The 27,995-nt window shown below is 43.4% G+C and overlaps 1 protein-coding gene across 4 annotated transcripts; it reads left to right on the top strand.

The window, feature by feature from the left end:
- On the top strand, positions 1-27,995 carry MMEL1 (membrane metalloendopeptidase like 1). Of its 4 annotated transcripts, none has more exons than XM_030507795.1 (23): positions 1-112; positions 1,059-1,114; positions 6,435-6,598; positions 11,194-11,253; positions 11,698-11,859; positions 12,276-12,356; positions 12,830-12,925; positions 13,188-13,306; positions 13,982-14,047; positions 15,902-16,036; positions 16,214-16,303; positions 16,570-16,706; positions 17,161-17,254; positions 17,492-17,620; positions 17,905-18,003; positions 18,324-18,407; positions 18,678-18,781; positions 20,723-20,781; positions 22,788-22,907; positions 23,040-23,173; positions 25,862-25,957; positions 26,486-26,562; positions 26,952-27,995. In XM_030507795.1, exons 1-23 carry the CDS (start codon positions 104-106, stop codon positions 27,049-27,051), a joined length of 2,271 nt encoding a protein of 756 aa, XP_030363655.1. In that variant the 5' UTR covers positions 1-103; the 3' UTR covers positions 27,052-27,995. The 4 variants fall into 4 exon arrangements, with proteins under 4 accessions (XP_030363655.1, XP_030363653.1, XP_030363656.1 ...); XM_030507793.1 differs by lacking the exon at positions 1-112 and adding an exon at positions 23,698-23,763; XM_030507794.1 differs by lacking the exons at positions 1-112; positions 1,059-1,114 and adding exons at positions 5,711-6,300; positions 23,698-23,763 and having other exon boundaries at positions 26,952-27,990.

Consider the following 27,995-nt stretch of genomic DNA (forward strand, 5'->3'; position numbering starts at 1 on the left):
GCCACTTGCCACCAGTGGTTCATTCAGGTTGCAAGTTCAGTGTGTCTTCAGGCTGGAAGATGCAAACCTTCCAGCTTCCACGAGTGTCCTACCATCAGTGAGCATGCAAGAGGTGAGGTGTGGGTGAAAAGGGGAGGTTTGCTAAAAGCTAAGCATATTTATAAGCATTTTGATAATCCAGGACTTTACACCCGGATTGTCTTACCAAAACCATGTAATGATTTGTTGAAGAGGAGCTTATGGTTTGGTCTTCCATGTTCCATTAAATGGGTGGTGTTTAAATGACTATGACTCATTTTTTCAACTGGTCTGAATATCTTTTCTTGGGAAAGTGAACTATCTTCTAGCATTTGTAAGATATAAACAGGACATTTAATGGATATTACAGCTGAAATGTGTTTGTGCTTCATAGCTGAAAATAACTTCAAGTAAAATACCTTAAATTCATTTTGTTTGTAATTCATCTTCCCATGCAGCAAAACAATGCAAAAATACCTTTTAAGTCATGCACATAGAATTTTAAAGCATTGTGTCATTAAAAATGTAATTGCAGCAATCATCACTGTGCTGACATTAAGTGTATGGAAAATGAGACACTGCCTTCCAACAGGAGCCTTCCCGCTACAGATACTTGCAAAATCTCTTGGGAAGTGAAGCATGTTGCATAAAATAAGAACTTTCCTAAGAATTAATTACTGTAATAGGAGAGACCTTTCTAAATGCTTCCAAGCTGGAAATCACCTTGACCACCTCAGGACAGCATTGCTCGTGTTGCTGCACAATCTGCTCTCCAGTCTAGATAGAGAATCAACTGATTTCAGATATGTGGAAGGGGTTAATTCTCCCTGACAAGTCTGAGCAGAGCATTTAATTCATTGGGCATTCTCAGCCACCTGTGGGGGAGAGTGAGTGTGCAGGGGAAAGAGAGAGGGAGATTTAGGCACAGTTCTCAGCAAGAGCATTACTGGGGAGAGCCGGTTACAGACATCAGTGCTGGTAACAGGAATTAGCTTTTGGTTCTGACTGCCAGACAAGGTAAACATGCGAATTCCACCCAGGAACTGCACCAGGCTCCTGACCCCTGCAGCTGGAAAACGTTCTCCACAAGGCAGAGGTAAGACAACTTTACATTTTCACCTGCTTCTCTGTGCAGAGTGCATGCATTTACAGACCACTGCAGCAACCACTGCACACCTTTGATGCAGAATACACTCATGTCTGCTGGGTTTTTTCCTGCTTCTGATGATCAAAAGATCCTTGTCTTTAAAGGGAGGGGGAGTGAAGAGTTCTGAAACATCATCTGAACTTCAAGGTTTTCCCAATTGTTGTGCATCTACCAGGACTTATTGACACTCCACATACCTGGAGCCAACCAGCTATAAGAAGATATTTGAGTAGTGATTTCTGTAATTTTTTAAGCTAGTTGACAGATGACAGGTTTATACTGGCTCCCAAAGACAAACCCATTCTTTTCGAGCACAATGAGTTATCCTCAGTAGTCAGCATCCCTGCTACAATAAATCAAAGGGGAGCATCCAGCCATTGTCCTGGAGTCAGTCATTGTGCTGATTTACTGGGGGCTCTTTGGTGGTTTGGTTTTTTTAATGTCGCCCTATAGCTTCAGATTGTCTTCTGTATTTAATGTGTAATATCAGACTCATTTCTAGCACAGTTTCTTACATACTCCTTTCACTCTTGAGAAAGCGACTGCTTAGACTGGAACATACTGGTTTGGTTACTGAACAAAACTGGTGATGTTGCTAGCAAATCTGGCAGTTTTAGACATGCATTATAAGTCTTGGTTCAGATGAGTTTTCCTATTTAGCTTAGGAAAACTCAGAAGAAATACATCTTTGCATCTGTCTAACCTGCACACTGAAACCCAGGTCACAGCAGAGATTAACTATCTTTACTGCACTAAAGACAAAGAGGTAAGCAACAGATTTAAGCAGCCTCTTGGAAGAGTTTTGAAGCTACTCTCCATACCTCTGCCTTACACATACAAGGAGATGGTAATTTGTAATCTGCACTAAAATCTTTCACATGCAGGTGATTTCAGCTCTGGCACTGCACTCCTGCTGGGATATGGGGACAGATGCAGTTGCTGGGTTGTACCTGTTGAATAAAACTGACTGAAAGAGAGAAAAAGGAAGATTTCTGCTCTTAACTGACCCATCTGAGTGGGAAATACTTGTTATCCATCAGGAGAAGCCAAAGCAATCAACGTGAAATGCAAAGCTGCAGTGCAAGGTAGCATAAGGATGTGCTTTGCCTATTAACACATTCATTTATATTCTTTACTGTGCCCCCACTAGAATTACAGTGTCACCCTAAAACTCTCCTAAGCTAAATAGAACACAATTCCCCATATTGCTGGTTTCCCTCTATTGAAAAAGAGAAAGGCTCAGAAAGAAATTGGAAAGGAAAATTGCAGGCACTTGGGACAAAAAAAGTGTGACTTTCATTGGGGAACTACTTGTCTGTGTTTCCTCACCTATGGATGACTTTTCGAAAAGAGGTGCTTTTGCTGTTTGTATTGGAGACAAGGAAAATACCTTTCCACAGAGCAATTCTTGTTGCTCTTGATTTGTATGTGACTTTCTCCATGGGCAAAGTATTCAGGGCAAAGTACAAGCTCCAGAAGTATGTGGTTTTCTCTCACATCTTGGTACGGATCAGTTTATAAGGAGACACAAAGTGTAACAGATAGAGATGGTTGTTTCCATAGTAACAATATTTCAGACACATCATACTAAAGATGTCAGTACTGTGTCCTGTTTGGTTCCAATTGCTTTAGGACACTAAAGGAGCTGCTTATACATCTGGTGTGGCTGTTTCATACCTGCAGGAGAACCCCAGAGCACTGGCTGGGAAATAACCACCTGGCTGTTCATGCAGCCCCTGATTTTGTTGGAGCATGCAGAGAGCAACCACTAGAACGTCTGTTCAGATGACCCAGCACATCCACTTACATCAACACTAAACACAAGACACTGTCTTAGTGCAACCTGAGTAAGTTGTTGGGAGAAGTTCAGTCAGCACTGAGGAAAGACTGTGCAAAGCCTCAGGATGGCAGGGAACTAGAGCAGGCAATAGATTCCCATATGATCCTAGCACTGGGGTTTTGATGTACACATCACCTCATTTAATCACCTGATTAAAGCAAACATATGCATGGGGGAAAAAAGGTATAACCCTTCACCATTTTTATCTTTAGAATCAGTTCCTTCTAAATGAAGCGTTGAAGGTCAATTTGACATTGTAGGCAACTAAGACACAGCAACCAAACTTCTGAGGAAGGTGGTAGTATCCTTGAATACATCTTCTCCCAGTGCCGTGTCCGAGGTATAGCCAGGGTTATGCCAGCTTCTCCCAGGGAAAAGGAAAGCTCCTAAATTCCTCCCAGACTTGAGAAACTTTCCCAAGAAAAGAGCATTGTATAACAGCTCCAGGGCAGCTCCCTCCCTCTGACCAGCACCGCAGTAGCTGTGGGTGGTTTGGGATGCCTGCGGAAGCACCTCTTCAGTAAAGTCATAGGTGGGGTCTTGAAGTGCACAGTAAAAGCATCCAGAAGAGGCAGCCATCCAGAGTGGCTGCTCAGGTCCCACCCCTCCAGCACCCAGTGTAAAAATCAACCATTTGAGGCTTTTCCAGAGCTGTAACCCTGCCATTGCAAACTCCACAACTCCAAATGCCAGTAACAGAACTTCCTTTAGTTACAGAGCAAGCAAAACAGGGAAAATCCTTTCAAAGCAGCCCAATACAAACAGCAAATGCCTCACTGCTTCATATGGTTTTTGTCTACATTGCTTTGTGGAAAAGGCATGTTTTCCAACAGCTGAAATCCCTACTGAGTCTCAGTTTCTGGAAGAAGAAATCCCCAGATCAGTGATCACCTTCACATTATTGTAAGTAGAGATTACACTTTTTAAGCTAATGTGTAAAATAAGAGTCTAGTGGGTCATGAACTAGACCAGCAGATGGAAGACTGGGGCAGGAAAGTTTCTGCAGTCAGCTATTGCCATTGTAACTCTGACAAGTCACAACACTTCCCTGTGCCTCAGTTTCCCCATTGGAGTATAAAGGAACTGAACTTCTTTTAACACTTTCTGGTTGCAATACACTGCAGAAAGAAAACAGTTTCTGAATAACTTGGTCAAATATGGGATTTAGGGAAAAAGAATAACAAGGAAAAAAACATTTCCACTTTGTATCATCAAATCTCCTTTGCCAGAAATAAAATAGGTCTTTCTCCTTAGAAGCAATGAAGGGAACAGGGACCTCACTGCACTGGTGGGAAGTGTCAGAATGACAGATCACTCTATTTCAGTGAGCACACAGAGTTGCTCAAGACAATCAAAATTAATGATTCTGCAAACGCGTCCTTTACAGCCACTGAAACCGGCCCGAGAATGGACAATGGAAGGACTTTTGTGTAAGCAGTTTATTTCGGAGCTAAACTGCAAGAGTAAAAGAAATACAAACTACTTCTCTCTGCTGACTTTCCAGCCCAATGCTCAGATCAGCCTCAACTGAGCTGCTTTGGGCCACATTCAAACCATTTATTGATTCTCCACCTGTGAAATGGTCACAATAATACCCTGCAGGATCTTACAGCCATATTACAAGAATAACTACATGAAATCCTGTGCAGTGCTTGTTTATGGCAGTATTGTGGACCATAATTAAGTCCTCAGAGCCACACTGTAACACCACCACTCTTCTGCAGTAAGGAACATGGACATACATAGGAAACTAATCTTTCGTGAGCTTCCTGCAAACAGAAATAAGAGATCACTTAACTCATCATTAAAAGTAGAGCTTTGTCCTTAAAAGCAGCCTTCCCTCTGTAGCTAATTTTCACAGATGGACACCAGGATCTGCAAATGCATGCATTTTTTTCAGCTCTTTGTGTTCTTATACTCCTCTTCAGATGGTGGGATGGGAATAGCTGCCTTCACACTTGACAGAGCCTGAGATAACATAACTCGGAGAAATGAGGCAAATCCTCATAGGGGCTTTGAGGCGGAACACAGACTAGAAGAGGAGACTCAGACTCCAGCAGAAGAAACTGGCACTCATTGTTTCCTACCCCATCCACAGAAACAGGTCTGAGTCCCCATTCTTGGAACACTCTGTGTGTACGTTCCCAGTAAACGGGGCTGCCTCAGAGCAATCCCTGCTTTGCTCTCAGCACTTCCTCCTGAGCACACACACAACTTGGAGCGCTGGGGAAGCGCTCGGGTCATAAGAGGTACCAGCCTGAGAATTTATATAGTGTGAACTTTGGCTGCGACTTACACGAGCTCCATAAAGCAGCCTCCGAGGGGAAAAGAACCCAAACAAACCGGCTTCTCTCTCCTTCCAAAGTCAGTTCTGGAAAAGAATAAACCCCAAGGGAAATCACATGCCTATCCTGCCCTTCTCTTACTCTCCTTCCCAGTTGTTACCAGACAGATTTCCAAGCAGGAGCTTAAAATAATTCTGTTCCATAACCTGCAAGAACCTATAAATCAGTGCGTTTCAAACCAGGAGCTGTTCGCACACACTGCACCCGAACGCCGCCAGCACTGCCGGAGCCAGAGGGACTCGGTAGGTTTGCACCTCCTGACTGCACGGGAGCAGCCGCCAAACAACCTGGCGGCAGAGCTCAGGGAAGCTACAGCAAACTCGGGAGAAGCCGCCGCGGAGCCGGTGCTGCCGGTGCGGCGTGGCCAGAGCCGGCTGCGCTGCGCTCCCTCCTCCCGCTGCGGCGCCGGAGCGCTGCCGCGGCGCTGGGAGCCGCACACGGATGAGCGCGGGGCTTGGAGCATGGCCCTGACACACCGGCGGTCACCGACTCCTGCAGACCCGGCTTCTAGGAGGTTTCTACCTGCCAAACTCTCCATCTGTGCCAAAGGCGGAGCAGACAGAGCTCAGAGGCACTCGCACCTGGAAGAAGCTCTGCTTGGATTCTGCTGCTGCTAACAGAGCCCGACAGACCTGCTTACAGCCACTGAAGGAGGAGGAGGAAGATTCTTCGAAACAGCAAGAGACTTTTCCAAATGGGGAGTGGAAGGAGGCAGTTTTTCCCCCTCCTTCCCTGTTTGGGAGAAAGGAGTTGCCCAACCTGGTCATGAGACTTTTCCATACTTCCCAAAGCAGGCTCCTGAAGTTATGACACTGCACCACGGAGAGGCTGGGGTAGTGCAGTCCCGAACGGCCCCCCAGCAGCACACCCCGAGTGCTGGCAGCCTGGCAGGCACAGGAGATGGAGAATGAGGTTGGCAAAGCTGTGGACAATCAGATGGACAAATACATGTAATAATTTGGAAGTTTTCTTTATCTTTGCTTTGATTCTGCTGCCTTTTCCCTCCCTGATTTGTCGTGCATTTATCCCTATATTGCTTTAGCTGTGCTGTTAATTCTTTCTTATCATTCCCTCCTCCATTTAGAGTTACAATAATGGGGAAATCAGAAAGTCAAATGGATATTGTGGAAAAATCAACAAAATCTGGGAAGAAATCATGGAGCTTCGTTTCCATCGGTCTGGCTGTCTCACTGCTCCTCATGACCTGTGCAGTGGTCGCCCTGGTGATCCTCTATGCCAGCAGCAGAGGTAAGGAACCTGGGAATAAAGAATTCCCCTCTTCCCTCTGCAAACAACAGAAAGTGTTTTTGCAGAGCTACAGGGAGACAGCGAGGTCACCCCTGTGAGGGACGTGGCTGCCTCTGCCTTGTGCCAAGTCAGGCACAGAGAGGGTTAGCTTGGATTTTATTTCATTTTTAAATTCTGTGATGTAACATTCTATGTGTTTAATTCATTTTATGCATTTGATTGAGTTCTGCATTGTTTTGACAACAGTTCTTGTGCTGTTTTAGAGGGAAGGCGTGTGTCTGTGTGTTGACATTTCCTTATCTTGTAGAAGCCTAAGTCAAGGTTCATTATTGCCAGGAGTTGTAAAGCTCCAGCTGCTTAGCTGGAGCAGGGAGGATTGATTATTACAATGGTGTGCTGCTGAGGAAAGGGAGACTACTTTAATATCACATCAGGCAGTTTGATCCCTAGGCGAGATTTCAGTGACTTGCATGCAAGAGTCTTGCCAGGAACCTGACAGTGAGGCACATGAAGGTGCTGTGCCTGAATACACCAGCAGCAGAGCATGCTTACTCTCAAAACCAAGTTTCCCCACTAGCACACCAAATGCAGAGTCCTATTTAAAACCCCTGTGAAGCAGAAGTGGTAGCAGCAGCTGCCTCATGTTCCTCATTTCCACCAGTGCCTCTTGGATTCAGAGCTTTGCTAAAACACTAGGGAATAAAACTAAGAAGTATGAATAGCAAAACTGAAGCGAGGCATTGCTTTCTCCTCACCTTGCCACTGCATCCCCTGCCTGCAGTGAACTGCTTTCCTCAGCACTGGTAAGTAAAACACTGCACAATGCTGAATAATATTCATGGGAGAAGCCTTTTTATTGCTTACTCCTTTTGCTGCCAGCAATTCAGTGTTACCAGCACTTGTTCCAGTGTTAGATTAAATCTCAGAGCATTTGGTATTGATAATACTCATCAGTTCCAAAATCCAAATGTTCTGCAGGCTCCTGTCAGCAGCTAAACTTCCATTGGCAATGTTTCCCAGATTCAGACATCCCTGTGCACAATGTGAGTGCAAGGTGATTGCAGAGCTGATGTGCTGCTTGTCCTGTACAGCAGGCAGCCCCTCCAGGCTATTCTCTCTTGCCTGCAAGGAGTGTTTGCAGCACTGACCTAGAGGCAGCTTCTGCCTGTTTATGTTTGGGTGTGCACAGCTGAACTACTTACAGCAGTTAATGCCTGCAATACATGTTAATACTGACTGGGATGTTCAGCTATGTACCTAGCCAACAGACACACTGAAGCTCTCACAGCAATACAGTTACATAGTTCTAGAAGCAGTTTGGGGATTTTTTTGACATCTAGAGAAGTTTCCATACCCATAAAACCTCGTCTAAATAAGCTAAAGGAAAATACAGTAAGAATATCAGAGTAATATTTGGGTGATCATGGAAAGGGAAGCAGACAGAACTGAAGTCATTTGGTTTTGACTCTGAACGCACCATGCTCTCAATCTTTCCATCACACCCACACGTACATCTCTGCAGCCTTTTCACAGCTCTCAGCTCTGTTCTACAAATATTTACTAACCTCCAGGTCTTATCACTTGTTGGAAAGGTTACAGGCTGAAGAGCATTTCTACACGTATTGTAGCTGACACATGTCACCATCAGCACCTTCTCCAGCCAACTTAGTTACACACAACTGCCACTCTCACCTCATTGCTGGTCCTGACTGCTCAAAAGTCATGTTAATGTAACTGATATTTTATTCACTTTCTGGCTTCCAAGTTTGTAGGGTTTCTCAGAAGCAAGATTCACAGATGTTGGGGGTTTGCTTGTGTCTGCATCCCCACGGGTTTGAAGACAGTGACATCTGGTACAGCCCTCAGATGAAGAGCAGCTAAATTTGGCAGTTACATTATTTGTGGCAAACAATTCACTGCTATAATAGCAACAGAGGCAGTCTGCAGTGCTGACAGCACTCATGCAGATGAGATCTGTGTGATAAATGGAGAAGGTGCTGAAAGGTAAAGCTCACACTTGACTGCCTGATGGCAACTGTGGATCTAATTGTTTCAATGTGTGCCATCCCCAGCCATCTGTGGCCCTCAAAATGCAGTGGGAAAACACTAAACACAAACTGTGCTTGTACAGAATGATTTGCTTCACTTTTGTTGTCTAAAAAGGAACTTCAGTAACACTGTGAAAAGCAACTTGTGTTTTAAAAAATGGTCGTGCAAGAGATGAACTGCTGGAGAAGGGCTGCAGGGCTCTACAGAGCTCAGAAATTATTCTTCAGTCCGCAGAGTGCTCAACGATTCTTTTCTACTTACAAGACAATTGACAGAGCAAGAGTGTGACCTCCTTAATGAAGTAAATGCAAGGGTAATGCTGCAGAGGTCCTGAATTTCAAGAGCCAGGAACAAACTTAGTCCTGCACAAAGTAGCTCCAGTGATGGAATATTTCTGTTCCATTTCTGTTCCTTTGACATCCCTCTCTGATTGTTCAAGGTGTACAGGGAGAAAGGTGTCTCAGGAGGAAGAGGCGGGGAAATGGAGTGATTAATTTTAAAAGAGGAAAAAAGCCGATAAGGATCTGGATGAACATGGCTGTGGGAGAAGCCAAGTGGGAGGTGCAGTTTGATGGGAGAAGAGACAAGAATTGATTCCCTGCAAACCCTTCCACTGATGTCTCTACTGCCTCTGCAGCAGGGGGAACATGGGATTCAGAGCTGAACAATCTGTGCCAATCTTCCTCTGCTACAAATCACTATCTTCATGCCTTATATTACTGTCAAACATGAGGCCATGTCCCACTTAAGATCCCACTCACAACTTTGTGTTCAGTAATTTCCCATTACATCCATCTAAATCCTGTTAGACATTTGCTTTGTTTCAACTTTCAGGCTTTGAAGAACGTTAACCCGAGTTGTCCCTCCCACACCTGTATTGCAGCAGCTTTTGTCCATGGATGTCAAAGCAGGAGTCTTTATGTCATAGCTCAACCTGTCAGCAATATTTAACTAGGGAGGAAAAACAAGTGTATAGAGAAATAGAGGTATTTATACTAATATTTGGGCAGTTATTTTTAGCAAAGTAGTTTGAGAAAATGCAGTGCAGAGAGTTGCCTGGCTTGGGCTTCAGAAGGTGTGGTTTATGTTTGTTTCTAGTGGTTTGGAGTTCCAGAGGTGCAGCAGGCAGAGCATCAGTGACGGGAGCAGAGACCAGTGAACACATTGTGAAGTAGAACAGGGCAGTGTTCGTCACCTCTCATACAGAGTCAGGTTGGCTTGGTTCTTTGTCAGGAGTGCTGCTGAGCCATGAGAGAGAATTGATAGAAAAACAAAGGAGCCCCTTTCAGAAGTAAGCTGAGAGCCCCTCCCCAGCCGTTTCTGGGGTTGTGGCAGAGTTTCAGAGCCCTGAGCGTGCAACCAAGGTTTCAGAAGAGATTTGGCTTCCCTGTTACACAGCTCAGTTACATTTCCACAATCACAAGGGCTCTGTGAATGTGGGGAGTTAGAATCTTGTTGAAAGCAGTTGGGTTCCAGAAACTGAAGTGAGACATTGTCAGGTTACATTAAAGCAGCTAACCCCCTCAGTTTGAAGCTTCACATTGTTACCCGTGCTTTGCTCATCCCATGTTCAGATTGCCAGACACTGAACTGTAATAAGGCATGCAGTTATTCTAATGCAGATCTGCTCCCACGCAGCACGACAGCTCGCAGCTGAACCCTGAATGGTACATTCCCAATCACAGTGGGGGCTTTTTATGTTGCTTCCACTGATGAACTTCAAAGCCCTCTTCTCCTCCCCACTGTTTTATTTCTCTCTGAATTACTGTAATCTTGTTTGCTGTCACGTAAAACACTTCCATTGGAAGGATTTTTTAGTAGCTCTTTTCTGCAAACATCCTAGTGTAAGGGTCAAACAAAAGTTTAAAACCACAGCTAATGCTGCTGGAAAGGAAGGGCACCAAGTTTTCCTTTTCCAGTGTGGAATCAAGTAGCTCTCTGTTCAACACCAGGAGGTACTGAGCTAGTCCAGGTTCACAGATGGGAAATGAAACCAGCAAAATTAATTAGTTTGTGCCCAGGGCAAAGGCTGCTTATGAGGGTGGGTGCTTGGATACCCCCTGCTCCAGTGCCACAGTGAACAGCACCGAGTGGCATGACCAGCACCACAAGCACATTCACTCCAGTACTCAGCATGAAAAATTACATGTTCATGTACAAAGGCTTCAGTGTGAGTCGACGGCAGAACTTTGAAGGTCATGAAAGAGCTCAGGTGCCTAAAGCGTCTCAGTCCAGAAAGGGATCTGATATGTTCATATGTGTCAGGAAGACTGTGCAGGCAGTGAATAGGTATTCTCCTTCCAAGAGAGTTAAAACTCACTGTCAGGACTGTTGTAATACTGCTTCCAATAAATTCCTCATAAATCTGCAGGTAAGAGATGTCTTCACAGCTGACAGTTGGTACCATTTACTGGCACTAACATCCACTCACTTGCTCTAAAACTGAACAGGGCTGTCACTGGGGTTGGGCTGCTGGCAAGTGACATTGGCAGCTATTTCTTTCCAAAACAACTAATTTATCCCCTTCCTCATTCCTCTTCCTGCAGGCACTCACTATGGCACCAATTCAGGCAGTATATGCACCACCCCTGGATGTGTTACAGCAGGTAATGATTGTTACTATGAGTGATTATTGCGAACTTTCCCACAAAGAAAATGCATTCTACACATGGGGATATTCACCTGCTTGTTTTTGGCACATGCTTGTACACCTCAAGGCAGCAAAGACTCCAGCACAGATGTTCCCATCACTGCCTTCATTGGTGGGTACCTAAGCAAGGGCCGCCCTAGAGCACCGGAGCACTGGGGGAGAACTGATCTGCCATTCAGAGGCTCCCTCTGGAAAGCAGGACAGTTGCGGTGCAACTGTCAGAGGCTTCCTTGCATTGCATGAGAAAATAGGATCCTTTGAGTCATAATGCACGAGTCTTATCCTCTATAAGCAGCATTAGCAAGGTGGCTTCTTGCCAAGCAGCTTCTTGACAGCTTTTGGTGGTCCCAGAGATTACCGGGCAGCCTCTGGAATTCGCCTCTCCAATTTTGATACCCAGCTGCTAGAATAATCCAGAACATGGACCCAACCGCTGACCCTTGCAAGGATTTCTACCAGTACGCCTGCGGGGGCTGGCTGAACCGGCACATCATCCCAGAGACCAGCTCCAGGTACAGCATTTTTGACATCCTGAGAGACGAGCTGGAGATCATCCTAAAAGGTAGGAATGAGGTTCCTCTCCCCTTGGCTATGCACTTGTGGTTAGCCTCACATGTTATTTACTGCACATTTGACAGAGAAATAAACTGCCATAGAAGGGTTGTGTTGATTGGGATTTTTTCTCTAGTCCTTTAATCTCTACATCTCTTACTACCGCCATTTTGCGGGAACATCCTGTTCCCACTAAAAATTAGCCATAGGTGCTGCGGTACTAACTTCAAAAGGAGCAGGACAAGCTGTAGCATGTCCTTCCTGACACTTTTTCCATTAATAGCCTCTTTAAAAAGCACTCTAGTTGCACAGTGATTGAAGCCTATAATAACAGGTGCTTATCATAGCCCTGAACTCTCAGGGATTTCTATGAAAAGATCAAAGCTCTCCGGAGCAAAACTCTCACTGCAGTGCTTCCTTCCCCAGGTGTGCTGGAGACTTCAGATCAAGGGGACAGAGAAGCATTTCAGAAAGCAAAAATACTTTACAAATCATGCATGAATGAGAGTGAGTCTCTTCTTATTCCATTGAATCTCTTGTTCAATACCAGATGTACAAAAGTACCAACGTACTCTTAAGCAAAAGTCCAGTCAATATCCATCTAATCTGCATGGCTTTGCCTGGAAAGCTAATCTTCAGGTGAAGATGCCTTGGCACATTATTAAGGCTTTAAAGACACATTCTGGGAGGTAGAAAGGACAGATATTGGTTGCCTACCTCTAGTATTAATACAAAGTCTTCCCTTCTGAATGCAAAAATGTGTCCCATTTCATCCTTTCCAAACTAATTCAGTTAAAATCAGTACTGAAGTCAACAGAAGTACTTCCATTAGTTTTCTGAAGACTAATGTAGGATGATTTAATGATATCGCTTATGTTCTGCTATGACAAATACAGTTTCAGATTTAAACTGTCAGGCCTGATACCTGTTTTAATTCATCCCCCATGAAAACAACATAATAGTTGGTTTTCCACTCTCAGGTCTTATAGAGCAACGAGATTCATTGCCTCTGCTAGAAGCCTTAAGGATGGTTGGAGATTGGCCAGTGGCTTCTGCAGACTGGAATAAGACCAAAGGTAATGCTGTGCCTCGAAGAGCTCAGGAGTGTTAAGTCAGAATTAGAACTACTGTCACTGAATTAGATCCTTCATTTTAACTTTTTCTTCATTAATAAAAATCAGGATATCACACATATTGAGGACAGTGTCCTGTACAGGTATTCCCACATCATGTCCACGCTGGTTCTAAACAGTTTCAGCAATAAGCTTGAAACTATACAACTGAATCAGTCCTGATACATACTGATAAATGATGTATATTTTCCCTTTTATCTCCCAGAGGCAAACTGGAGCATGGAAGAAAAACTCTCCATAATGAATTCCAGATTTAACAAACGTGTCCTCATCGACATGTTTGTGTGGAATGACGACCGGGATTCCAGCAGACACATCATTTATGTAAGGAAAACATTGCAGGGAATTATTTACATGCCAGAATCATAATGGATGGTTATTGACACTGCCTAGAGATCAGCTTCCCTTAGTCAGTGGGTGTGCACAATGTTGGCAAAGTCCGTGCACCAGTTCTGAACCCCAAGTGCCAGATCTGCCTCAAAGTCCTGTTGGGAAACATTTGATGGTAGCGTAATTTTTGTTGCAGTTAAAGAAATAAAATAATCAATGGACCTTTGCTGATTTACAGCATTTAAGGGTTGTAAATCCTTGTCTCCTACAAAGTGAGGTTTAATACATGGCAGGAAACCATGGTTTTCAAATACGTAGGTAATATTTCAGAGCCCGCTCATGCAGGCTCATGCAGGAAGCGCAGCCCTCAAGTCAAACAACTTCTTTTCTAAGTTGCTTAAGTTTATTCTTAGATCCCAAAGGTTATTGAAAGATTTGGTTCTGACCTACACCAAGCATCCATCCTGCCCTTATCGAAAATCCAGAGACAAAAGATGTACTTTTCATCTCACCCCAGTTCCTAAAGGTCTTTGATTAAAGAGTGTACTAGTGCCATTCCAACACTGAAAGGATGGCACAGGAAGCATTTTGGGTTGCCTTTCAAGGCTACTTTTGGACAACACCAGTTCCTGTTCACCACTAACTAAAGAAATGTCTGATTTCCTCCAGATTGACCAGCCAAGCTTAGGAATGCCATCCAGGGATTACTACTTCAATGGGGGCAACTATCAAAGAGTAAGTATTCCTTCTAATTTATTTACAGTGTGCTACTAAAACGACTTTATTACTTACCTCTCTGTGTTGGAAACCTCAAACACGTGAATCATTATGACATGTGACAATCAGAATCAGACTGCGATGCTCATTGCTACAGTTTTTCCTAATTACACCAAAGTTTTGGGAGTTTGCTAAAAGACTGAACAAATATGAAATATCAAACCTCCCAGACCTGGCCACTACATACAGATGAGGAGGTTCTGGGAAAATAAAATCATCTTTATGATAGTTTAGACCTTCAAACAGTCTCTAATTTTGAAGGGTAGGTTCATATTTTCAGTGTAGGTTATATTGGATTCACTTATATCTTCTTCTAAAGCCACTAGTTCTGGCTACTACTCTACAAGCTACTGTAAAGATGTACTATAGATATGGGAGAACTATTGTCATATTGGATCATATTTGAACATTTAATACCCCAAAATACATTTAGTTGAACACCAAAATATTCAGATTTTTTATGTGTTCATTTGGGGGAAGAAGAGTTTAAGGACAATGTTTTACTTGAAGCAGCAAAAGCTGTATGAATGGAACAGATCCTCAGCTAGGAAGAATCTGCTGCCATTTACCCCCCCTTCTCTCCCAGATTGCATGAAAATACAAAACAAACTCCATGCAGTTGTGTTGGGAACTGGAGATAGCTGCTGGAACTGGGATTCTGTTCCGCAAGTTTCACCTCTATAGTGCCGGATACAGCAGAAAGAGGGATATTTGTGCATCATCACATGAAAGTCAGACTTAGATTGACTCGTAGGAGGTAGAAAATCAAGTACAGAACATAGACAATCCTAAATTAGCAAAAGAAAACCAGTACTGCTCAATACAGTTTTAATTTGAAGCTATAAAGAAGAAGGACTGGGGCTGTGGTTTTAACCTTCACGAATAAGGAGGAGACACGACCCCTTTCTGTCTGGTATTTAACAGCTCACTTCCCCCAGACAATGAGCCAAACTCTGATGACCCAAACCCCCCCTGTGCTTAGTCCAGCATCTTTTGGCAGAGCTCCTGCTGAGGCCTGTGGGAGCCTGGCCTGATTAAGGCTCAGCATTCAGCCTCAAAACACAAATCATCCTCATCATGGAAGTGCCCAGACTCCATTTCGCAACAGTTCCTGTATTTATCTGGTTTCCAAGGTCTAGGGAGGAGGAAAAGGATGCAAGAATAGGTAGTATTAAGCCTTCCTGTATCAGAGATCAGTACTCCCTCAGCAGCCAAGTATTTTTTCAAGGTCCATTCTGAGGCATAAATCACAGCTATACCCTCCTACTAGAAATAAAGCAAAGGTATCACCAGGAACCATCTGAGACAGAACTTTTCTTTCAGACAATAAAAACAGAGTTTAGAAGATTTATGGTATTACTTTCAGAGAACTTAAAACCCTCCGTGTTTACCCTGGTATTTTGGCTAGTAGGGATCTCTGTTCCCACAGCGTAACTCAAAGCACAGAGCTTTCTTTTTGCTCCAGTAGTAATTCTAACTCAGAATGCCAGAGTTGGATTGCACAGGGAAGCAAAAGTGTTGCTTTCACTGTGTATTTTGAGACTGCAGGCTGCCCTGTAAGGTATTCCAGGATGAACTAAGGTCCTAGGTATTGCAGCAGTATCTATAACAGTGGTGGTTGTGGGGGAAACGGGAAAACTGGAGTGGGGAGGGTTGCACTGGAGGCAAGGGCAAAGGCTGTGACCCTGGGCCCAGCTCTTTCACAGCACACCTTAAAGCTAAAGTAACAAGAAGAGTGGTTGCTGAGTGAGAGATGACAGACGGCAAACCTTTCCTTCACAATGCTACACACGTGCTGTTTCTTGTGTGCAGGTGAGAGAAGCTTACCTGCAGTTCATGATCACCATTGCCAAGATGATCCGGGAAGACAAGAATATGTCTAAAGAAGATTCCTTTGTCCAAGAGGAAATGGCAAAAGTCATGGAGCTTGAAACAGAGATTGCAAATGTGAGTACAGAAATCAGGACCTTCTCTGGATATTGGGGAGGGAACAAGGGGTGAGAGGGAGAATCTGGTTTATTTGCATATTGCCTGAATGTGTGTATGTGCACCTGCATGTGTGTGACTTCAGCCACTGTCACTTGTGCCAGCTGATTCTAGTAATAACCTTGTGAATGTCTTCAGGCAACCACCCCAGCAGAAGAAAGGCATGATGTAACCCTGCTGTACAACAAAATGACCTTAAAAGAACTACAGGAAAAGTTTGCATTGAATGTAAGTGTTTAACGAGCAGTCTGATACTTTCAGCCTCCTGTTATTGCCATGCCCATTGGAAATGGCTTTGTGAATTGATCAGTGATGCCACAAAGAGAGGTAGAAAATCATTCCCATTCTTAATCTTGTCTTCAGAGTCTCTTACAAATCATTTTTCTACTGAACACCACTACAATTACATTGAATCCCGTAGACTGTAATAAGTCCAGACAGCTACTAAGGCACTGAAACATCTGGTATTAGCACATGTCTTTCTGTCTGCCTAGGAATTTAACTGGACCTTCTTCATCCAAGGTGTCATGTCTTCAGTAAGTGTTCAGGTGGACCAAGAAGAAGAGGTTGTTGTATATGGCATGCCCTATTTGCAAAAGCTGAAAGCAATTATCTCCAAGTACTCAGCAAGGTAAAGAAACTGGAGAATATCCAAGGCAAAAGTCATGGAAGTATTGTGGGAATGTAAATGATTGCTAGTTCTGCTAGAGCCTCTGAGAAAAATGACATCACTTCACTGTATAACATGAGTAATGTCTTCAAAGGTCCTCGGGTCCCAAAGTACTGTGGCACTGAGTGTCTCCCTGCTCAGAAAAGGGTAAATGGGAAGAAAAAAATACATCACAGGCTTATAGCTTGTGTTGTACTGTAGAAAGAAAATACTTCATTAATCCTTAACAGACATGGTAGTGCAGTCCTCAGCCTGAAGGCCTCTACAGCAGGTTAGATAAGAACAGTCACCTGCAGGTGACTGGCAGCAATCATTTGCTTTCTTATCTCCCTTCAGAATTAAAATCCTCCTCTGCCTGCCTGCACTAGTGTTGCTCTTTCCAGGGGATTAAGCTCAGCTTTGCTTTCCCACACAGCACCATCCAGAACTACCTCATTTGGCGACTGGTGATTGATCGGGTCAGCAGCTTGAGCCGGCGTTTCAAGGATGCTCGGGCCAGCTACAGGAAGGTATTTCCTCTCTTCCTAAAGAGACCACGGAGCCTAGTACTAGAAGAGAGTCCCAGAGTCACCAGATGAAGTCCTTGTCAACACAATGACATCTTTATGTCAGGTCATCCCCACAGAAATCCAAGAACAACAATCACAGCAATGGAAACCCTTGTCTTAAGTTAGCCTCCTCTTCAGGCAATGCCTTAGGGAAGAGCTGCACAGGCAGAATTAATCCTGTGGTGCTTTGTGTGGCAGGCACTTTACGGGACAACACTGGAGGAAGCCCGCTGGAGGGAGTGTGTGAGTTATGTCAACAACAACATGGAGAACGCAGTGGGAGCAATGTATGTCAGGGAGACATTTGCTGGTGAGAGCAAGAGGATGGTATGTAGTTTACCCTTCATACTACTGTACAACCACAATGTCTGCAGTGCCCATTCCCCTCCACCTGATCTCCCAACCTATTTTGTCTGTTAAAGATGTCAATCAGCCAAGAGTCAGAAGGCACAAGGACTCATTTTTATGATGCTCTTTTAAATGCTGAGTACTATGTTTTAGAGCACAGAATGTGGGGACATCATCTGTCAGTAGGAAGCTTTTCACTCCTCCTTAGCTCTGCCTGGGAAAAGCAGCATGGAAATGATTAGTTTCTTACTGCCTCTCTTTAGGTCCGAGATTTAATAGACAACATTCGTGAAGTGTTCATCGAGACTTTAGATGAGTTACAGTGGATGGATGAGGCATCTAAAGAGAAAGCTCGTGAGAAGGTCAGAGAGAACAAGGAACTTCAGTATTCCATCATGAATATGTAATCTTTGGAATTTTGTAGCATCACTATTCCCAGTTCCTCTACAAATCACAGGAAAAGACTTCGATGTTCACTATCATGTCATCCATTATTCTGTTACATTGTCCTTTTCTTTTTAATCCTTTGTTAGCTCACATACATTTTTATTTCCTTTAACGAGTCTTGTGAACCACGTTAAGTCTCACTAGGCAATAGGGAGCATTTGAACAAGGTCTTTAAATATTTGCTGCCAGTTTCTCACAAACAATTAAGAGGAAACATTAAACTCTTTTCTTCTAGGCAATGGCAATTAAAGAACAAATTGGCTATCCAGATTATATTTTGGAAGATCAGAATGAAAAACTGGATCAGGAATATGCCAACGTAAGAATGCTGTGCATGCCTCTGTGTATGACAGCCTACACTTATTTTCTTGCCACTTGGAATACCTAAACCTGTGCAACTGTCATTTCCAAGTGACTGGACAGCATACAGAATTGATTGTGTTGACCATTCTAACAAATAAATGCATGCAAAAAGCTAACTAGTGATACCTGTAATCAAAACATTCTTTAGGAGATACACTTAGTGGTATGAGGAATCCCTCTTTCCCCACAGCTTACTAATAAATACACTTGGTGTCTGTTTCTTTAGTTAAACTTCAGTGAACACAGTTACTTTGAAAATATTCTGGAAAACCTGAGAGCTGGAGCCCAAAAGAGCTTGAGAAAACTTCGCGAGAGAGTTGACCAGGATATGTAAGTCACAGCCACAACTGACTTCTGAGATAAGGGCGATGGTGGTTAAGTCCTACACTGTGGATAGCAGAGAATGCTTGTGTCTGAGAATGTCTTGAGACAAAAGTATGTCAAACACCTCTTTACAAAACCTAAAATATCACACAGTTATTAATAAGCAAGCAAACAAAAACTCCCCAGAGAGAAGCAGCAGTCAAATTAATTGTTGCAAAGCCTATTCATTTCTTCTGTCCCTCTTCCTGTTAAGTGGTTTTAACTCAAAATGCAAGCACACAATGCAGACACTTTAGAAACCTTCAGGGAATTACTGGTGAATTACCAAGGGAGTCTTCTCATCAGTCAGCTAAATAACAGCATTTTCTGCTTCCTCATTTCTGGAGGAATCAATCATGGTGCTCTTCATAGCAAGAATTCTTGCACAGCACTGATGTCCTTAATCCACACACTGTTATTGATCACTGCTGCCTTTTACAGTCTGCCCGCAGACAGATGGTAGCCCTTCAGCCAGAATTCCCAACACCCCTGCTCATTCAAGGCATGGTTTAAAGCACGTTGGTGGAAACCCTTTCATGGATTCATGAATTAGGCCTTTTTTGCCTGGTAGTTTGACAACGTATTAAATACTTGGCACTTCTTCCATGTAATGAACTACATCTTACTAGTAATCTCTCTCCAGCAGCTTGAAGGGTTTCCCCAAGGAGACATAAAACCACTTATCCCTCCAGATCACCGTTTAATTACACTGAAGGAAAGTATCTAACTACTGGCTGGTATCATTAGCTAATCATTGCAGTTAAGAAAATTAGCCATTCCTCATAGAGCCTTCTGGGGAGGGTGGGGGTTAGTTGCTACAGGCTACCTGGCCAGCCGCAAGCATTTCACGTCAGGCACGCCAAGGAGAAGCTTATGGACCAAGAACACGTTTTCACAACAGACTGGCCTTCAGAGAAAAACTGCTCTGAAAAACTCCAGTACTCCCTTGAATTCAGGAACAGATTCCTCCTCCCTCTTTATGCATGTGTTACACACAGGTTAGTGCCATACCAGCATCTCTACCACTTACTCCTGTTCCCAGGCTGAGATGAGCAGTCCCCTCTATTTCGTTAGTTCAGAATAACCAACTTGTCAAGAACTGGAAGATACAGACACGTGCTGTATTTCTTAAGCAGGAAATTTCATACCATCCCACAGCAGCCCACAAGCAGTTATGTCAAAACACTGGCACCTGGGGCATCACAAGATACTATAAGGACAAGAGCTGTGGGAAGAAGAATATCTCAGGCTGCTGCTGCTGAATACTTGTCATGAGTTTATGGCTTCAGACTGTTACTGCATGGTTCATGACAGCAGTGCATGTCAGAAGTAGAAGAGAAGGGGAGGAGAAAGAAAAATACAAAGACTAAAAAGTTATCAAGGTATCGAAGGAAGTTTCCAGAAGCAGCCTACTCATCAATTCTTCTAAAAGTTAACACTCATTATCTATGAGATACTGGACTCCAAATACAGACATTTAAAACTGAATAATCACAATCCAATATATAATTTTTCAATAAACCAATTTGGCCTTAACTTACTGAGTAACTGCCTTCTGCTGCTCAAAGTGTCCTCTAGATGCCAGTTGTCTTTTGAATGTAAACTGTTAGTTTCTTCTAAAGCTCAGTGTTGAGATGAGCTGGTACCACATTCTGCCCCAATGTGACTGTTCAACACTCAAGAGAAAAAGCATTTCTCACTTTAACTTGGCATTGTTTTGGGTAAAAAGTGCTCATAAATGAGACACCAGTTATTCCTGTATTAGTATTTCTTTAAGCTGTGTTCAATGGCTCCTTTCTTCCTACCTCAATCGTTCCCCTATATGCAGCCTGCATTTTTTAATCAATAACTACTCAATAAAAACGATGCCTAAATCAGGACTAACTTTAGTGCAATGTTTGTTTTCAGATGGATAATTGGAGCTGCAGTGGTCAATGCGTTCTATTCCCCCAACCGGAACCAGATCGGTAGGTTTACAGCAGCTTCAAACAGCTCTGTGGAACTGATTCATCAGTCTGTTATCCAGAGGCAAACCTGCCTGTGTCTGTGTGGGAATTCTGGGCAAGGTAGACAGACTGTTCATTTCAAGCAATCACTTTGTTGATGAATATTCAGCTCCCTGCTTGGCAGACGTAGTTTATAGACTGTAATTGGAACAGCTTTAAGTTTGAAAGCCTGAGACAGTAACTGCTACTATATGAGTGCCAGCTTCAGAGACCAGAGAATGCTCACAGTGTGTGCTGGGCTGTTTGTACTCATGTTTCCACATTCCTGATAAACATATGGGCAGCTCTCCAGTTTGCCATCTGTACAGATGATACTGAAGTCATATCGATAAGAGGCATACCAGGCTAGAGAAACCTGCCCCTGCTTGGAGAATGTCAGAGCTGGGAGCTTTTGCAGAGCTGCTAGGCTGCCCTTCCTTGTTCCTAGCAGAGAAGATCTACAGACTTAAGACACAGCAAATGTGTCTGGCTCCCCATGCTCCCTGAGCTACTGCAGATGGCCTGAAACTCAGGTTAAGCCTGCAGATGCTGTAGAGTCTTTGGTGACTTCTGAGCACCCCAAAAGGGAAAGGAACCAAGTAATTCCTAGAAAGCAGTGCTTATTCAAATTCCCAGGCTGCCAGGAAGATCTGCTATCCAAGTACTGCCAAATACCATACAAGGAAAAATCCATGCCTTTTTTAGGCCAGACACCAACTGCATCCTGCTCACAGGGCAAAGGCCAGAAATGGAAAACAACCCAACCAACAGTCACAAGGGAAAACTTAGATAATTGCTAAAAGCAGAAACATCCAAAGTGCTCGTAACTTAGCACTCCAGCCTCATGAGAAGGAGCCATTTTCCATTTGTGCAGCTTCCACTTACCTGCATACTGCAGTTACAGTAGAAGCTGTGACCAGTCCCATAACCTGTGAGTATGCACCACCCTGTAGCCAAGCTCAGGCTCTCTGTTTTATGCTGATGGTAATCAGCTGTCAGCCAGCTTTGCAGGCAGGGAACTTGGTTCTTAAAGAAGCCTGGTTCCTCTACAACTTTGCCTTTTAAGTAATATGGAAGTTACTGGTTTAAGCAACCTGAAGATGAATATATAAGCCAAAAATCCAAGCACAGCTACCCACAATAGTGTAGATGTCGGTTAAGTGCTGCCTCTTCCTGTCTCTAGTTTGAGTGATTTTCCACACTACTTCAGTTTCCTGCCTCTTACTCCTGTCTTACATATTTCTCCCTGAAATTGTATGGATTAAACTTTCTATATAGTCCAAAAGGGGTTTGTGTCTAAATGAAATACTTGCGATATGATTTCAGTATCTCACTTCTCACAAAGTATCTTACTAGAATTAATTGCTCCTAGAATTCCTCTAGAAGCGTATGTGCTTTTCATCTTACGTAGATGGGACGAAGACTAAATCCCACTGATGCTATACAAGGTTTTTGCCAGTAGACTGGAGAAGGACAGACCTCCCACTGCTCCTACCCCAGACTGGCTTCCAAGTGCACTCGGTGGTCTGCAGGAATTATCACCCAGTGTTGCTGGTAATCAGCATGCGATTGCCAGCCTTTCTTTAACGAAAATAAAGCAATAAAACATCCATTAGTTCCCCTATAAAATGGCTCTATAATACAAACTGTACCTATCTCTAACAGACAGTTACTGAACATGCTGTTCTTGACTTACTGCAGCATACATTATGGCCCAAATTAGGCTAAAGTTGAAATGTAAATGATGCTTGGTTCTCAAACAAGGAGATACTGTAGTTGCAGATGTGCTAAATTAAACCTTCATTAACTTGTCATTTTCCACTTACCAAGAGAGAAACAATTTCACATGAGGAGGCATGATGTTGTTCCTAATCACTTTATATTTTATGTTCCTTCCTGATCCTTAAACCAAGCAAACAATCTGTCTGCAAAGTACCCAGAACTAACTCTGCCTTACAGCATCTCCCTCTCTCCTCCCCTCTGTGCAGTTTTTCCTGCTGGGATTCTACAGCCCCCCTTCTTCAGCAAACGCCAACCACAAGCCCTGAACTTCGGCGGGATTGGGATGGTCATTGGCCATGAAATTACTCACGGGTTTGATGACAATGGTGAGAAGATAACTGGGAACATATTATTCCTTCGGTTGCCCTCATTACCCTGTAAGAAATGAGTTACACACTGCTGTGGTTGCACACAGGATCACACTCAAAACTTTCCTTTTGTCTTGGATTTTCACGCAGGGAGGAATTTTGATAAAGATGGGAATATGTTTGACTGGTGGAGCAATTTCTCAGCTATGCATTTCAAGGAGCAGTCCCGTTGCATGGTTTATCAGTACGGGAACTACACATGGGAGCTCGCGGGGGGACAAAATGTAAGTGAAACCAACCACTGCCATAACATTGGGTTTGATACCAAAATGAATGTAAATGGAGAATCTCTACAGATCATAAGCATAAACCCACATCCTATAGGCTAGTTGTTCTGGAAGCTGGGGATGCTGGTGTAGCCTAGAAAACCAGCAGTATCTGTGCGCAGTGGGTTAATGGTGAGCTGGGCCCGCGTGTGCTTTTGCTTCCAGACCCTACAAGGTGCTTTTAGCAAGGGGAAGGAAATCTGGTGTTTGCTGCTGTGTTTTGCCATCCTGCTAGCATACGTTCTGCCCTGCGGCCCATTCCTGTTATATTCCTGTATATTCTCTCTGTTCTAATCTACAGCTTTTACCTTATTAAGTTTTTATTTCCATTCTCTCCTTTCTTTGCCCTAGCACAAAGTCACTGCTTCCTTCTGTTCCAGACACAACTGTCTGCCTGTGATGTATGACTGTGCTCAGCTCACGGTTCTGAGCTTTGCTAATGCTACTGACTACAGAGTAAATGAATGATTATTCTTTTATAGGTCAGTGGAATAAGCACATTAGGAGAAAATATAGCAGATAATGGAGGAGTCCGACAGGCTTATAAGGTAACCTCCAAATACACTGTGAGGTAACTTTACCCCTGGGCTTCAGCAATGGCATTATTCTGTCAATAAAACATTGACAATTAATGTTATTACCATATTCAAAAACTTAAAGCCTCAATTATATATCTAGCAGCTTACATCCCAGTCACAGTGTGGGACTGCTGCATTCTTGCACCCAGGAGACCACCACCTAATTCTCCTGGCTATACTTTGATGTGCCACAGACGCTGCACGCTTCTGTCTCAGGTAATCAAGGGCTACACTCATCAATAGGCACAGTATCAGCTTGGAAGAAGGTAAAACACCCTCCATTTCTTAAAGCCCTTGGTTCTGAAAATGGCAGCTACAGCTTCAAAGAGCTTCTCACATGGCAACAGAGCACTGATTTCTTGGCAGCACAGTTTGGTGATATTGTGAAGCAGAGCAACTGTTTCTCCCAAGTTCATTTCTCTCACACCTTTCATCTTTGATCTCAACAGTGACATGTCAGGTAGGACAGGAAAAGAACAGATGGAAATACCATGTCTTTCCCAAGAGGGATACAGACCATATCTACCAAAATGCCTGTCTCCGAAAGCCTAGCTCCTTTTGTTGCTTTATGTATTTTATAAACCTCAGGAAAATAACACATAGAAGTCCCTTCAACGTGCTGCTGTTTATTGTCCATGCAGCTAGAAAGCAGACTAAACCAGCAAGGATTGATAATCTCAGAACTGCCTGCCCCTTTCCAAGGTAAAACATGGCTTCAACCAGCCAGTTGTTTTCCAAACTGGTATTTCAGAGCACTACCTCCATGCTGTGGTTGAAAAACTATTTTGTTCAGCATGGTTTAGGTGCTGTTAACACTATTGCACATCACCTTATTTCTCCTGCTCTACCAGGGGAAGTCAGCTTCCAGAATCGGGGAAGTCCAGTGTCTTTAACCCTCCAGGTTCACAAACCATCGTTATGAATAGGACACAGTAGTTACCTGCACAAAGGCTCTTTCCACCTGGAGCTCAGGAACGTTCTTTCCTCTGAATAATCCTAACATGGCATGGTAGAACTTTTTCTCTCTGGTGTTTGGAATCTGGCAGTTAAGGGTGTTTATGGAAGAACATCCTGGATTTTCAGAAGTCTCAGCTGATGATTCTGACTCTGAGGGATACCATTCAAATTAATGACTTGGTTCTAAAAGCTGTCCAAACGTGGCAGGGTGCTGTGGGGTGGCAGGAGCTGCCTGCACACAGAATCCTCCAATGTAAATGTATTTTCACCCTCAGCTCTACCTTTGCCGGTTTGTGTGCTTTGAGACTATCAGCAGCAAAGAGGATCAGGTACTAGAACGTTTGAAGTCAGCCAGTGTGAGGACACATTAACTTGTCTCCATTATGTCAATAGACCTAAAAAAAGAAAATTGGCCAATTAATGTGTAACAATACCAGGTAATGGATTTAACATTGAGCAAGGTTATTATCTTCTATTTTATGAGCAGCTACCTGAAGAGAGAAAAATCGTCACCACAGAACTTAACACTTTATTTCCAGATGCAAATTCCTATAGAATCAGTCAGTGGAAGGTGATGATTTTACTTCGAGCTGCAGTCATGGGTGTTCAGGCTCCGCAGCATGAGTGGTTGTACATGCATCACCAGTGGCATGCCTTTCCCTAAAGCAGCATGTGCCACCTTCCTGGAGAAAGGCAGGGTACATCTCCAGGTGACTCTGCAAAGAACACACACAGCTCCTTGCAGTGACGGTCACCTGGCCAACTGCTACTCTAAAACAACACTTCCATGTAAGAGTCTGCTATTTTTTCCCATTTTATAACAGCTCAGTTCAGAGATTGCTGTACTTGAGAAGCTGAATGCAAATTCTCTTTGTTACATGGTTTTTACCAGAATAGCCAACAGAGTCCTTCTGTGTCAGCTTTGTCATAAAATTAGCTGTACTATTTGTATTAGAAAGATAAAAACTATGAAAATACAGAAGGGCAGATGTGTTGGGTTCATATACATTGTGACTACAATCTCTCACCCCCAAATAACATTCAGAATACCCATCATGCCTGAATAGACCACCCTGCTGCTGCTCTGAACTGCATCTATGATCATTTCTAGGCCTACTTAAAATGGCTGGAACAGGAAGGGAAGGAGCCAAAGTTGCCAGGACTGAATCTGTCCCACAAACAGCTTTTCTTCCTCAACTTTGCCCAGGTAAGAACACTTGGTTGCAGCCACTACATGCCTCATGGAAGTATAAATTAGGTTATCTTAGAGGTTAGGGAGAAGATCCGTCCCAAGCTCCACTTGGACAGTGATTCACCTTTGCACTCATCAAAAGGTCCTCAAGACAGACATGAAAAAGATGGCCTGGATGAGAAACTCCCATGTATTTACACTCTTAGAGTAACACATGTAACGCAGTAGGTCAAATATTTGACAGCGGGCCAACACACTTAGTGGTGTGCTTCAGACTCTGAGCCTCCAGATCATCTGAGGAAACCCATGAGTGAAATCAAGAGCTAATATATCTATCCCGAAGCATCAGATCTTCATCCAAGAACTTGATAACACAGAAAGTAATTAGTTAATAATTATTCTGGTTCCTCTGTACAACATATTCCAACTATACTGTAACAAACTGGGATGGCTCTTAGGAAAAACTTGGAGAACCAGTGAGCAGATCCCCAAACTGAATTCCCTTTAATACTGACCCACTAATGATTAATCCTCCTTCTCTAGGTTTGGTGTGGTTCCTACAGACCAGAATATGCTAGCCAGTCCATAAAGACAGATGTTCACAGCCCTCTGAAATACAGGTGGGTTTTACTAACTGATTTACTAACTGAGAACTGACTTGTTCAACCCATTGTGCCAATACGGCGCAGGAGGAGAGAGAGGCTCATTGCTCTGAGTTATATTCTAACAGACAAGATCAATCTGGACTAACTTTAAGAGCTTCTCCCATAGCTCATAGGACACTGCTGGAGAGCACATTCCTTTGCTTGACCTGGTGAATTTGCCAGTCTGTAGAGAATGGGCCAGAATGCTCTGTCTGTTCCAGCATTTCATGAGTCCTATCAGCTGTATTTTTATTGCATAAAGTATCCTGTCTTCTGAGACTGGAATTCCAACACGGTTTTCCGTTTTCAAAGCAACAATCTCCGTGCACTGTATCCATGTAAATATGTTCCTTCTCTTTGTGTAGGGTGATGGGGTCTTTGCAGAACTTCGAAGCGTTCTCAGAGGTGTTCCACTGTAAGAAAGGCACAGCCATGCATCCTGCAGAGAAGTGCAGGGTCTGGTAACCAAAAAGGACACTGGTGAGAATGTCACATACTCTGTGACACAAACAAACGATGTGCCTGATGTTCTCCCCTTCAGTCACAGCCAAGGCTCATGGTGCAGCTACTGTAGTGAGAATCCAGGAACCTACAGCCCTCGAGCTCTTACAGTCCCACTGGGAAGCACACAGCTATCCCAGTGACTGATGGGCTGTGCTGGAAGCCACGGCATGCTCCAGAACAGGAACAACTGTTTCAATGACATCCTGACTGTTATTAAGATACTGCATCAGGGTTACAAAGACTAATTCTTAGATAAAAGCAAAACCAACAAACAACTATACATCTATTTTTCAGAAAGGAACAATAATTTTAGTATCTCTCACAACCACCCCTTCTGAGACTCAGCAAACCAGTGTGAAATGCTTCACTGAACTGTTTCCCAGTGTTCTGAGCCAGTTTCTGGTGCGTTCTTCCCAAATCCAGGTTAGAGCTAGTTTAAACTCCCATGCTGCCTGTATACTTGCACTCTGATCCCTGCTTTGCTGTAAGAGACACTGCTATTTGTCTTGGTGTGTTACAAAGTGAGCTCTATGTTAAGATGCCTGTCGGCTGCTATCGTAATGCAAAGCTGCACTCTCCTGCTGCACTCGAGTTCCTCTGCTCCAAAGAACAACTGTGACATGACCTTAAAGTGAGGTAAAGAGATCACATTTTTAGGAGTACAAATTCTGGTGTCATGGTTAAAAGTACAGGGTCCCTCCCTTCAGAGATATATTTAAAATTATGCTTATTCTTGTAGAAAGTGTATAAAATACTCTTTGCCAAATAGCAAACATGTATCCATGGAAACAATGAAGCTGGTTTTAATCCTGTGCCTTTTCATTTTGCCATAGGCTATTTTTCAGTATTTACACTTGAAAATGTAACAAAGATGGGGTTTTAATAAAAAAAATAAAACCACAGTG

This window comes from Strigops habroptila, chromosome 16, assembly GCF_004027225.2.
Source record: "Strigops habroptila isolate Jane chromosome 16, bStrHab1.2.pri, whole genome shotgun sequence".
NCBI classification, from domain to species: domain Eukaryota; kingdom Metazoa; phylum Chordata; class Aves; order Psittaciformes; family Psittacidae; genus Strigops; species Strigops habroptila.

Excerpts from the sequence above, each read along its gene's own strand:
- MMEL1 (XM_030507794.1), top strand. The coding sequence starts at position 6,251 with ATGGAGAATGAGGTTGGCAAAGCTGTGGACAATCAGATGGACAAATAC. Across the intron at positions 11,254-11,697 it reads CCCTGGATGTGTTACAGCAG|CTGCTAGAATAATCCAGAAC; the intron begins GTAATGATTGTT and ends TTTGATACCCAG. Across the intron at positions 18,004-18,323 it reads AAGAGAAAGCTCGTGAGAAG|GCAATGGCAATTAAAGAACA; the intron begins GTCAGAGAGAAC and ends CTTTTCTTCTAG.